Source organism: Phascolarctos cinereus, unplaced genomic scaffold (genome assembly GCF_003287225.1).
Source record: "Phascolarctos cinereus isolate Bilbo 61053 unplaced genomic scaffold, phaCin_HiC Scaffold_1;HRSCAF=81, whole genome shotgun sequence".
NCBI lineage: Eukaryota > Metazoa > Chordata > Mammalia > Diprotodontia > Phascolarctidae > Phascolarctos > Phascolarctos cinereus.
Genome location: NW_027555514.1, coordinates 186,219,386 through 186,232,639, shown reverse-complemented (window position 1 = coordinate 186,232,639; position 13,254 = coordinate 186,219,386). Strand labels below are relative to the sequence as shown.

The following is a 13,254-nucleotide window of genomic DNA, read 5'->3' as shown; positions in this document are numbered from 1 at the left end:
GCCTGGCGGTTAGATAAAATTGCTCTCCCCTACTTTCTATGGAAACCAATGAAAAGCGCGCCTACAGCGATTGACAAGCTGAATCAGCCAATCCTCAGCCCACAGGGAAAGAACGCTTATAGGATTGCGAGGCCGGTAGCGAAGTTTTTGCTCTCCTGACTTAGCCACCTCTGTCGCCCCCTCACGCGCCTTCGGCTGACCAATCCAAGTCTACTTTTCAAGTAATTGACAGATGTTTTAACTAATCATCCCGTGAAACGTTTACTGGGAATGGTCTAATCGAAAAAAATGGAAGGACTGAGATAGTAGCTTTCATGGCATTCGAAATGAGGAAGAAACCTTAGTGTGGAGATATATTGGTAGCCCTAACCAATAGCTGTTATTGGATAAACTTTGTTCCGGGGGGGTGGGCGGTAGAAGCCATTAACCGGTCAAAGCTTGTAATAATGCCTGATCATTTATATTACATTACCTATAATTTTATTATTCTATTTTTCATTAAAACTCTAGATGATAGCCAATGCGAAACTTAGTGCATTAAACACTTTTTCTGGGATTCAAGGAATGACAGCCTGCGGGAACTAGAGGGAAATCCATTTAATTAATCAAAGGTTCTCCTGGAGATAGAGCCCAGGGCTTTCATTGGAGTAGGAGGGCTTTCTGGACCAGCATCCCATTTTAAATGCCCATTGGCCCCTGTGGGGCGTAAGACAGACACTTCCCGAGCCCAATGAACGCCCATGTCGGCAAGCGGCGTCTTACGTACAGGAGGGTGCCCCGAGGTTCAGCCAATCAGAGCGAGCCAGGGGGCGTGGCGGGGGGTTTGAAACGCAACTTTGAGAAGTCGGGACCGGATGGTAACAGATCCACAAGAAAAGCCTGACCTCGAAAAGTAAGCGAGCTCTCGGAGCTTGGGAGGCACCTCTCCCCCGCTTTCTCCGCCAGGACCCTCCGTCGAGCCTGCGCTGGGGCCTCCACTCCGAGGAACCAAGGCAGTCAGAAGTCAAAGGTCAATTCCCCCGTCCCTTTGGCTCGGGGGCGAAGCGGCGGGGAAGGTGTCAGAGACCCTGAGCGGTCCCTTTCTCCTCGCAGGTCTTCCCATCCTCCCACCCTCGTGGGCAGCTGGCCGGCCGAGCCGTGAGGATGGGCTCGGCCAAGAGCGTCCCGGCCACCCCGGCCCGCCCTGCGCCGTGCAACAAGCATCTGGCGCACGTAACAGACCCTCGTTCTCCCAGCGCAGGCATTCTGCGCACCCCCATCCAGGTACTGGGGAAACTCGAGGGGTCCGCTTTCTGCCCTAAATCCCTCAAGGGTAGTCAGTGGAGGGGAGGGGAGTGCTAGCTCCTTGTGCCTGCTTGGGAGATCCAGCAACCCTCCTCCTGCTCCTGAGTATGGAACTGTCTAGTCCAACTTACTTATTTTTACGACGAGGAAACTGAGGCTCAGAGAGGTGAAAGGAATTGCCCGAGGTGGTATCATAGCAGACCCAGGGGAAACTGTCTTTCTGACTTCAAAGCAAGTGTTCTTTTCCATTCTACCATAGCTCCCTCCACTGGATTTGGAGTCTCAACCACAAAAGTTCCAACATTTGCTTGCTTTTGTGACCATTATCATCTTCATAACAATGGCTAACATTTATATGGTGTTTGCTATGTACCAGACACTGTGCTGTGTTTTACAAATATTTTGTTTGATCCTCACAACAGCCCTGAGAGGCTGGTGCTATTATTATCCCTATTTTACAGATGAGGAAACTGTGGCAAACAGAAATTAAATGTCTTGCCCAGGGTCACACAGCAAGTAAGTGTCTGAGGCTGAATTTGAATTCTATCCACTGTGCCAACAGCTGCCTCTGGTGACCATGAACAAGTCACCTAATCTCTGAGTCTGATTTTTCTCTATATTTATCTATATGCTAAGGGTGATGGTAAAGCCTGCAAAGGAATGTATAATGTGAATCTTCAGTTGATGTGATTGTATTGTATTATTGGAGATCACAGGAGAAGAGACAGAGAAGGTGGTGGCCACTCCAGTCCTGAGAACTGGCCTAGGTTCTATGTCATATTGGCAGGTGGAGAGCTCACCACAACTAAGTCCCTCTGCCATGGAACAGCAGCAGAAAGTGGGGACCAAGGATATGGAGCAACCTCAGGGCTCAGATCCCCGCTCTCCCACATTTGGCATTATCCGAACACCCATGAAAACCAGCACAGTAGGTTGGTATTGCACCCAGGACCAAGACAGACCTGTTAGATAGAGCTACTTCCTATAAAACTATCCCAGCAAATCCCTTTCCAGAGCTATGTCCTACTCCTTTCTAAAGAAACCAAGATTTCTCTCTTCTTATCTCCACGTCTCCCCCGTCTCCCCTACTACCTTTCTATACCATGGATTTTTGCCCATTGTTAATTGGACTCTGGTCTTCATCTAACCTATGGGCTCATCTTCATCCCTACTTTAAGTCAGGAGTTATTAATCTTGGATCTGTGAACATTTTAAAAAAATATTTTGAATACTGTATTTCAATATAATTGGTTTCCTTTGTATTTCTATATATTTTATACATTAAAAAAATTATTCTGAGAAGGGGGTCCATAAGCTTCACCATACTGTCAAAGGGGTCCATGACACACAAAAAAACCTTAAAACCCCTACTCCAGTAACTAAATGACAAGACTTACCTTCTGTGCTCTTGTTATATGACAGAGAGTCTGGAAACAGTTCTTAGGTGAAGGTTGTCTCTTCCAGACCCTGCAAACCAGCTGGTAAAGCAGCTTAGTGAGGCCTTTGGGGCTGAAGCCTCTAAGCTGGAGCATTCCAGTGAGCTGGCCCTACCTGTGAAGTTTTCATCACAGCCCGAGCTGGACTTGTCTCTGGATACTCCACTATCCCTCGAGCGCAAGAAACTACCAGCCTCCCTGAGCCAAACTGAGGTTTCCCGACAACAGGCAAACACTACAGAAGTAACAGAACAGCCTCCAGCACTTCGAATGACCAGCCAGGACCCTGACAAGTTCTTAAGAGGTCCTGAGACTCCTTGTTCCTCAGGTACAAGATACTAGTGGGAGAAAAAGTAGCAAACAAGTTTTCCTTCAGAGGAAGAGGCTCCTTATGTAATGAAGAGAGTGACCTACGTTGGAGGTCAGTATATTTAGGACAATTCTAATTTTGATCTCTCCCTTCACCCTACCACCATTCAGGTTCTAGGCTCCCTAGAAGGAAACCTGCTGGCAATATCCTAGGAAGATCACCCCTCACCATCCTGCAGGATGATAATTCCCCTGGTCCCCTGATGCCTCGGGAGGTAAAGGTTGTGGGGAGAAAGGGGATTTAACTAAGTAGTCTAGTCCTTAGCAGAGCATCTTTTTTTTTTTTTTTTTGGTTAGGCAATGGGGTTAAGTGACTTGCCCAGGGTCACACAGCTAGTAAGTGTGTCTGAGGCTGGCTTTGAACTCAGGTCCTCCTGACTTCAGGGCCAGTGCTGTATCCACTGCGCCACCTAGTTGCCCCCAGGGCATCTTCTTTCTCTGGAATTGCTTTTCTTGAGCCTCCCATCTCCTTCCCCTATAGAGTAAACGGTCCACAGTGCTGAGTGAAAATGTGGGAGAATGGAAAGAAGGAGCTATTCTGGGAACCGGACACCCTCTGAAGATCACAGGACGGGCCTGGGATCAGGGTCATAACAAAGAGAACCAGCATTGTCCCTTTGTTGAGAACTAGAACCTAATTCTCTCTACTCCTGGATTTTACTGCTTCATTTTATCTTCTCCCTTAATAACCCAGAGATGGGCCCATTCATTCATCTTGCCTCCCCACAAACTGAGATAATCCGCTCTGAAGAAGAAAGCATGCCTTGTCAACCATTATCTCCCTACTCCCCTTATCTCTGAGTTCCAGATAATTCCCTCATCCCCACTTGTACAGTGTGTATTTGATGTATGTATGATTTCCTTTATATTAAAGAAAATGTTTAAAAACTTAAAAGTGGTTATCAAAAGACTAAGTCTTCGGGTGTGAGGACGGTGACTTAAGGAATTGGAGAAAAGTCAGGGAGCCACCCAATTAATACAGTGAGGCTAAGCTACTGAATGATTAGGAAAAATCGTAGATAGTATTACTGTCCCCATTCCAATTATGATCATTAAATCATCCATAACTACCATTTTACATGCTTACTTTCTCATTGTAAAATGAGAAAATTCATATGGTAAAATACTTTTGAGAAACTAAGGGGAGTCCCTGTTTCCCCAGCTTCTGTGTCCAAATATGTCTCAGAATTCCTCACCTCAAACACAATCAAAGCTCTGGTTAGTGCCCCACCTTGCCAGAACAGTGAGGAAACTCTGACTCCCCAATTTCCTCCTTACAGAAGTAGGCCTGAATAGAAGAAGTCCTCTGTCATCTTCCATTCCTAAATTCAACCAAAGCCCCAGATATTCCCCCAGCAACTCTACTGAAAGAGTCAAGCTTCTTTTTCACTGTTCCCACTATTCCCACCCCCAAAAGAAGCAGAATGGAGTCACCAGTTCCATTACTTCCAGCCACCAACCAGGACCACAAAGACCCCATTCTGTTCCTACCTTGGACCCTGACCAAAGTCCCCACTCTCTTTTGGTATCAAAAGAGCCGTGAGAATTTTCTTTGGCTCTTCCCAGCGCCTGGCCTAAGCAGAGGGGAGTCACTTGACCCCCACTATTTAGGCCAACCCCCTTCTAGCCCATTCCCGAGTGGAAAAACAAGTCGCAAAGTTTCAAAAATTCACAGAATCTCAAAGCTGGAAAGGATTAATTACAAAGGACTACAAAGTCAAGATTCAGTCTTTACAAGAATCCCATCTGGATCAACAGGTAATCATTTAGCTTTGACTTCCAGCCAATTCCATTTTGGGATACCTCTAAATGTTAAGTTTTCCCCTTGCTTCCAACCTAAACTTGCTGCTTTATTGTTTCTACCAGTTGTTGCCACCTCTGTGCTTGAAAGCCAGGAAAAATAAGCCTATTGTGCTTATTCCCTATGACCATCCTTCAGATACCTTAAGACAACTACCATGTCCTAGCTAAGATGTCTCCTTTCTAGTCTAAACATCCTCATTCCTCCAACTGACGCTCACATGATATAATCTCAAGGGCTTTCGTCACCCTGCTTGTCCTCCTCTGGACATTCTCCAGTTCCATGTCTTTTTAAATTAGGGCCGCTCATCGGGACAAATTGAGGGTCATTTCTGAGTTCTACAGGTTTTAAGATGAAGAAACTCTATCATTTTCCCCATACATTTGGTTTATGATTGTTTATGGATTATTGCTTCATTCTCTGTCTTCCCTTGTCAGACATGTAGAATATTGGCTCAATTCTGGGAGCCAGAGTTTAAGAATCAATCAAACAAACATTTATTAAGCATCTACTATGTGTCAGGCACTATGTTAAGCTCTGGGGATACAAAAAGAGGCAAAAGACAGTGCCCCCCACCCTCAAGGATTTGAAATCTAAAGAAGAACATTGATAAACTGAAGAGTGTCCAGAAAAAGGCAATAAGGATGGTGAAGGATCTTGAAGCAGTTGGGCGGTACAGTGGATGCAGTGACAGCGTTCTGTACTTGAAGTCACAAAGACTTGAGTTTGAATCTTACCTTAGGCACTTAATAGCTGTGTGCCTCTGCGCAAGTCTCTTTCTCATCTATAAAGTGGAGATAATTATAATACCTCTGTCACAAGGCTGTTGTAAGGATCAAATGAAATAACATAAAGGGCTTTGCAAACTTTAAAGTATTATATAAATATTGGTTGTTACTATTATTATAATTATCAGTTGACCCAACTGAGAATATAGAAGCTTTTGGTGGGGAAGAACAGATATGAGAGCTCCCTTTAAATGCTTGAAGGACCATCAAGTGAAGGAGGGATTGGGCTCGTTTGGCTCTAGAATTCAGAACTAGAAACCGTAGGTAGAAGAGGAAAAGAAGCACATTTAGGCTTGACATCAGGAAAAGCTTCCTAAAACAGTTATCCAAAAGGTGGTCAGTTCCCCCTTCTATCTCATCCTTACTAGTGACCTTTACCATCCCGTTCCTTTGGTGCCTACCAAGAATGAGAAGGAAAACACTGTGTGCTAGAGTGGGAAAGGGTGTTGGACCTGGATTCACATCCCACCCTCTGCCACTTACAACCCATGTGGCCTGGGGCAAGCCACTTAACCTCCATCAGCCCAGTTTCTTCTGTAAAATGGGAACAATGATACCTGGAGTTCTTACCTCACGGGTTTGTTAGGGTGTTCAAATGAGGTGTAGCTCAGGAGGATTCATTTATGCAAAGCCCTTCGCAAAACTCAAAGCACTATAGAATGATTATTTCCAGCTCTCTTCTTGGGTATTGTCTCCTGTCTTTGTTGCTATTCTACTTTAAAGCAGCAAGTTCTTCCATCCTCCAACTACTTATTTTGCTAAATATTTCCCAATGACATTTTAATCTCATTCAGGCAGTACTTGGGAGTGTTGTAGGTTGCATGCCATGGGCTGTGAGGGTGAGTTGGGATGGGGGAAGGCAGCTATGTTTGACAGCTATACTTTGCTCTCTAGGACAGAATTTTGACGTACTTAGGTGTTAGATGTGTTATGTTGATGGTGCTAGCAGAAACACAAACAAAGCACACTCTTTTCAGGACACAGCAAAAATCTCCCATACTTTCTTAAAGCAAGGTCTTCCAGCCTCCAGCCAGATCTACCTGTGTTTGAGTAAGGAGGATGAAATGTTGCAAGGGGAGAACGGAAGAGGAAATCTGCACATCTCCAAATGTTAGGCTCTTGGAAAAACATTACAGATGAACAGTGATTTGGATCCAGAATTGAAGATGGCATTTGAGAAACTTCCACGCTTTCAAAAATCCCTAGCAACTTCCTGCAACAAAACTTCCCCCCTTTAACTGCATTCTTTCAAAGATTTTATACGCCTGTAAAACAAGAACTATCACAGTCTTAGAAAAGTCAAATTTGTGGGTGACCCACAGGAGAAGGAAAGGTATATGTTGGGCATGAATAAGCAGTGGCACATTACCAGGGATGATTTGTATGCAGGGAGCAGTATAGAAGATGTAAGCAGAATTGATCAGTGGAGTTTTCCAATCAACTTGATGAGCTTACTCAGCAGTCAGGTTATATTTAGGACTTTTGAAAGAGCCTCTTTCTGTTGCTTCAGAGTATGGATGTGCTTACTGGTTCTTATGAAGAGGACAAAAATAATTACTGATTAGAATTAGAGGCATATTGGCTGGTTCCTGAGCTACCATTTGGTGTCTTCTGTGGAATGGGTTTCAGTGATGGGAACTGACCCTCAGATGATTTGTTTGGTTAGGAGTCTTGCAAGAATGGATTCATCAAGCATTTTAATCAACAAGCATTTATTAAGCTCCTACTGTGCTAAGTACTGAGGGCACAAAAACAAAAATGAAGTGTTCTCTATCCACTCAGTCATCTAGCTGCCCTTGAACTCCATAAACCATCAGCCAGAAGCCTGCAGGCTTCAGGAAAGGGGAACTGCTGGAAAAGTCAGTACCCACAGTAGCCTTCCAGCACATGAGAGACCAACTAGAGACAGGTGTGGCCTGGCAGGATCCTTCAGCTGGATGCTACTCACAGTACGGCCTTGGTAAGCCGCCGTCTCGGCCAGAAGTATCAAGTGACGCAGCTCTCACCAAAACAGTCTCTTGTTGCATGCCTACATTCATGCTAGTGCTTAGACCAGGACAACGTAGGCCCTCGGGCTCCAGGGTCCCTGGCCCTTGGTTCTGAGATGCTGTAGAGAGCCCTGAAGAGTCAGTATCTGACCTTCAAAGATTCAGAGGGACCTAACTCTAGGAGACAGAGAAATCTGGTCCTCTTCTAAGGGTACAGGAACTCAGGTGACCCAGGTATAGAACAAGCAGGGCCATCCAAAAGCATAGCCCTGGACAAGGCCTGGCCCTGGCACAAAGCCCCAATTTAGAAATGATGTCTGGAGAGATGAGTAAACTGAATAAGACTGCCATTATAAAAAAAAATACTATAGATCTAAAAATATTTTTTAAAAATTCAACTAAGAAGAGAAATACTCTATAACAGCTATAGTCAGAGGCTCAAAGGAAAAAAAAAGATTTTCTACAAGGACTCCATGAACATCTGGAAGAAATGAAACTCGATGGGGCAGCTAGGTGGCACAGTGGATAGAGCACCAGCCCTGGATTCAGGAGGACCTGAGTTCAAATCCAACTGAAGACACATAACACTTACTAGCTGTGTGACCCTGGGCAAGTCACTTAACTCCCATTGCCCAACCAAAAAAACCCCCAAAAAACCAACAACAACAAAAAAGAAGCTCGTCATTAAAAAATAAAAGCCCTGTAGGAAAGCATTTGAAGAAGACGAGATAGTTTAGATCAGAAAGTGGTATATCTTACCCATGTAACAGACTCCATGAAAATTAGAATAGACTAAACAAAAATCAGTGACTCCAAGAGAAAGAAATAAATGTTAGATGAAATCAAGATTGAAAAAGTAGAAGAAGATATATCTGATATATAAAACAACTGACCTAGAAAACAGGTTAAAGAATAATAATTTAGGCATCATTTGGACTCCCAAATAATAAAATATAAAACATAACAATAATAAAAGACATAATAAAAAAACCCTATTTCAAGAAATCATAAATGATTTATTAGAACCAGAGGGCAAAGTGAAGGTAGAAAGCATTCACCTATCCCACCTGAAAGAAATCTCAAAAAGGAAAATTTCTAGAAATGAAATAGCCAAAATCCAGAGCGTCTATGTCAAAGAAAAAATATTACAAACACTAATAGCTAACAGATATGTAGCCCTTATTACATAAGTGCACAGTGCTAAGTGCTTTACAATTATGATCTCATTTGACCCTCACAACAACTCTGAGAGGTAGGTGCTATTATTAAACAATCAGAAATAAAGTTCAAAGACTAGCTCCAGGGAAGCCGTGGAAAGAGCAAAACTGCAAATGGTAGAAGGCAGCCTTCTGAGCCATGGACAGATGGGAACTTACTTCCAGGGTCTGCAGTCCTAGAGACTGCCAAGAGAAGACCTACCCAGGTGAGATCTTCTGCTTTCTTCTAGCGTGATCTGAGATCTCGCCTTGCTCAGAGCTGAAGAGCTTGTTTTCTCTTATGAATAGGATATCCCAAAAGTCTTAGTACACTTTTTTTTTTTCAGTTAGGCAATGGGGTTTAAGTGACTTGCCCAAGGTGACACAGCTAGTAAGTGTCAAGTTTCTGAGGTTACATTTGAACTCAGGTCCTCCTGACTCCAGGGCCCTCCTGACTCCAGGGCTGCTGCTCTATCCACTGCGCCACCTAGCTGCCCCTACTTTTAAAGCTTAAAGCTGCACTAAGATTTTTGGGACACCCTGTATTTTCTGATATACTCTAAACCAGGGGTGGGGAATCTGTGGCCTCGAAGCTACACGTGGTCCTCTACGTCCTCAAGTGCAGCCCTTTGACTGAATTCAAACTTCGCAGAACAAATATGAGATCTGAATTCAGTCAAAGGGCCATACTTGAGGACCTTCAGGGCCACATGTGGCCTCAAGGCCACAGTTCCCCATCCCTACTAAACTGTAGAACTTCTATTATTTCTGTTTGCTATTTTGCTTGGATAAACGAGCTTACTTGTTATTCACTATGTATAATGGTCTTTTGGGTCTATAAGGTGAAAACAGGCTAAATTGGTAAGGGTAAGCTAAAGGCTGCCCTCTCCCTTAAGCGTGATCAGGGGCTCATATTCCTAGACCAGGTATATTGGGAGGTAGGGTGGCAGATAGATATAATTCCAGCCCAATACCCCTCTTGAATCTTAGAGAACAGGCTGCCTGACCTCTCCCTCCCTGTCCATCTTTCACCCTAGCCAGTCCTGATGGTGCAGACAGAACCCTGTCTCCTACTCTAGACAGAGGTGGGTCAGGTGTTTAGACAATCCACCTACATATGTAATCTCACGTATTATTGAGCTGTGACTGTAGGGATGTTCTGGATCCAGTCCATGGGGCAGTTGTTCCAATAAGCATTTACACCACAGAAATAGTAAATGCTACAAATCAGAGCTTGATTTATTGCTGTGTTGATTATCTTCTAGACTCAAGAAAGTGATGGAGAAAATGTTAATAATACCAATTAAACTTAAAAGGGTGTCATGGGTATCTTTTTTCCCCCCAGAGAGTCAGTTGTTAAACATTTACCAGTATACCTTTGGCTGTTAGAAATTTACAAAGGAACAATTTAAAGGGTTCTTAGAAAGAAAGAATTGATGCAGGGTAAAGTGAACACAACCAAGACAAGGATTTATATGAAGCAAATAACATTTTAAAGAAAAACACCTTTTAAAGACTTAAAAACTCTGATCAATGCAATAACCAAGCACCACTCCAGAGGACTAATGAAGGATTATACTCCACCTCTTGACAGAAGGCTGATCAATTCAAGATGTAGAAAGAGATATACATTTTTGAAATGGTCATAATGTAGATTTGTTTTGTTTGTCTATACTTATTTGTTATAAAGGGTTTTTCCTGTTTTTAACATGGAAGAGGAGAGGAAGAGGGGAAGACAGGAAGGAGTTACAGGTGATGATGATGATGATGATGATTTAAAAAAGAAAAAAAACTTTTATAAGAGCATAAACAATAGAAGGTGGTTCAGAAGACAGCAGAGATAAGCAGGACAGTTTTGAAAGTAATATGTTAAATTTACTATATATACCCATATATATATATATATATATATATATATATATATATATGTATTTATGTATATTTTTACAAAGCAAGTGATACACAATTCACAATTTTATCCTTTCTGAGTGTTTACAATCCTCTGTGTTCTATTTTGTTTGTAGAAATGCTCATTTTTGTGTTTCTTAAGCTCGCAATAAAAAAAAAAAGCTGAAATTCAAACCTAGACCACCCCCACCCCAAAGAAAAGGAAAAAAATTACTTTGGCCACTAAGAATGGAAGAGAAACTTGAGTCAGGAAGATGAACTAGGCAGTCTTGTTTGTCCAGGTGAGAGTTTAAACTACTCCTCTTTGCTGGCCTATAAAAGAGAGCCAACAGCCTGCTCTCCTCCCCTTTTTAACTTTTCCTTCTTCAAACGACAGACCAGAGTACAGTAGAGTGGACCTGTCCACTCTAGGCTAAAGTATTCTGAGGAATATTTTCTTCCCCAGAGCATCCAGGTTCCTGCTCATTTGAATGCTTCAGATAGGTAAATGTTGTGGGCAGGTTGCACCTGTTTAGAAAGCATTTACTGGTAACTGGTTGGCAAGAACAATAGACCCCTGTCTCTCCCTGCCCTGATTCAAGAAGATAGAAGAGGACTCTGTAATCCATGAGATGACAGCAGACATGACAGTGGTGGATTGTCAAGAGTTCATGCTGAAACACATGACAAGAGCAAACATGGTTGCCCACATGGCCTAAAGTTGAAGTCTAGGGACAGTATTATTCCTAAAACTCTGCATCCCAGTAAGAGGAGGGAAAATTTCTAGGTGACATGATCCCACAATCTTACTTTCTGGTGGTAAGGGGAGATTTCTTGGGTAGCATCAGCTTTGGGGGATTGCCTCAAGAATAGCTCCAAGGGGAGCAGCTAGGTGGCACAGTGGACAGAGCTCCAGCATTGGAGTCAGGAAGACCTGAGTTCAAATCTGACCTCAGACACTTGACACTTACTAGCTGTGTGACCCTGGGTTAGGCACTTAACCCGGATTGCCTCACCAAAAAGCAAAAAAAAAAAATAGCTCCAAGATTGAGAGTTCAGAGACTTGATCTTTTAGAAAGAAAGTTCTGAGCAACTCTTGGGGGAGTAAAAGGTTTACTCATGTGGCACCTACTACTAGGAATCAGTAAAGAACTAAAGCTACAAGATGAGGTAACAGAAGACTTGTACTTTGTTTCCTATTATTAATGTGAATTGTTTGGACAAGGTACATTGGGAAAGAGATTGCCTGTCCAGCAGTTCCAAAGTGTGTTTGCTTTCCAGGTATAGTCCTACATGGCCTTCCACTATATAGTCACAGAGTGACATTGTTAGTCAAGGAGGGAGTGGACCATGTGGGAGAAATTTATTTCATTAAAATGTCAGAATGTTATGAGTGGCTTATGCATTTTCTGGATTTGTTTATAGGCTGTTTTGAATCTTTTGTATCTTCTGCATTTTTCTGTGAAGTGACATGAAGACTGTCCTCTACTCAATATATACTTGTTACCTTGAGTGCTTGTTCAGGAGTTTGGGATCCCATTCCTCATATTTGTGGAAATCTAGACACACATATTTGGAGATTTCTCAAAGCAAACTCTGAATAAGGGCATATGAGCCAAAGAGATAATGACCATTTTTGAACCTACCTACAAGATCTGAATTGATCTGGGTGAGTACAGAGTTTGGAGGGCTCTGGGTCATGGGTTACACATCAAAATGTGTAAAAAAAGGAGGTCAGCAAGTGTTGTAGGAAGAACAAGGGATAACCGATAGATGGACTAGTTAAATATTGATGGGATGTTGAAAGAATGAGAGGAAGGCTGGCATTGTATCAGTAGGATCCTCTTTGAAAGACTTATGAAAGGATATAGACAAGAGTTATACAGAAGAAGTTGTAGATGGGTTATAATATGCACCATGGGAGGAAGTAGTCACATAGATAATATTATGGATTCATCAAAAAACTCCCAATAAAACTATACCCTTATCCCCTGACTAGCAAGACCCTGTGGCTTAATCCCTGAGGTAAATCTCACTTTCTTCTACTTCCTGTCTTCTCCAAAGTAGCCTAATGATTATATTCCAGGCCTCCAATTCTGTCACCTGTTCTAGGTCCAGACTTTACCAAGCAGCCATCCATACCATTATTCCCTTAGCTCCCTCTCTTTACAACTGAGCTTTCAAGTAGGTGATTCTAAATTTGACCTGGGGAGCTTAAACCCTTAATACCCTTTCTCTCTCATTCCACCTTTTGCGTCAGATCAGATAATGCCTAGGAATTATCACTACTAGTTTGTAGTTCTGCCTAAGCTCATTCTTTTCCCCTTCCTGGACCTCTGGAAAGTTCAGGAGGGTTTAGGCCCTAGAGTTTTTAACCCTCCGTGTTGATGGAAAGAGAAGCTTCAATTCCTCTTGGGTCACCTAATAAAGTGTGTGAAGGTTTTTGAAGGGGTGAGTATTGGGTCCCTTGAACAAGAGGAATGAATGTGAGTCAACTCACAAAGA

The 13,254-nt window shown here is 42.9% G+C and overlaps 1 protein-coding gene across 4 annotated transcripts; it reads left to right on the top strand.

The window, feature by feature from the left end:
* Window positions 1-787: 787 nt before the first annotated feature.
* On the top strand, window positions 788-3,984 carry CDCA3 (cell division cycle associated 3). 4 transcript variants are annotated; one of them, XM_020994255.1, is made up of 6 exons: window positions 788-892; window positions 1,093-1,263; window positions 1,994-2,216; window positions 2,749-3,048; window positions 3,201-3,304; window positions 3,571-3,984. In XM_020994255.1, exons 2-6 carry the CDS (start codon window positions 1,144-1,146, stop codon window positions 3,718-3,720), a joined length of 897 nt encoding a protein of 298 aa, XP_020849914.1. In that variant the 5' UTR covers window positions 788-892; window positions 1,093-1,143; the 3' UTR covers window positions 3,721-3,984. The 4 variants fall into 4 exon arrangements, with proteins under 4 accessions (XP_020849914.1, XP_020849913.1, XP_020849916.1 ...); XM_020994254.2 differs by having other exon boundaries at window positions 811-1,009; XM_020994257.2 differs by having other exon boundaries at window positions 812-1,009; window positions 2,072-2,216.
* The last annotated feature ends 9,270 nt before the right edge of the window (window positions 3,985-13,254 follow it).

Bases quoted from the DNA above. Each gene is read 5' to 3' on its own strand.
- CDCA3 (XM_020994255.1), top strand. From the start codon at position 1,144: ATGGGCTCGGCCAAGAGCGTCCCGGCCACCCCGGCCCGCCCTGCGCCG. The intron at 1,264-1,993 runs GTACTGGGGAAA...GTATTATTGGAG, and splicing joins TTCTGCGCACCCCCATCCAG to ATCACAGGAGAAGAGACAGA. The intron at 3,305-3,570 runs GTAAAGGTTGTG...CTTCCCCTATAG, and splicing joins GTCCCCTGATGCCTCGGGAG to AGTAAACGGTCCACAGTGCT.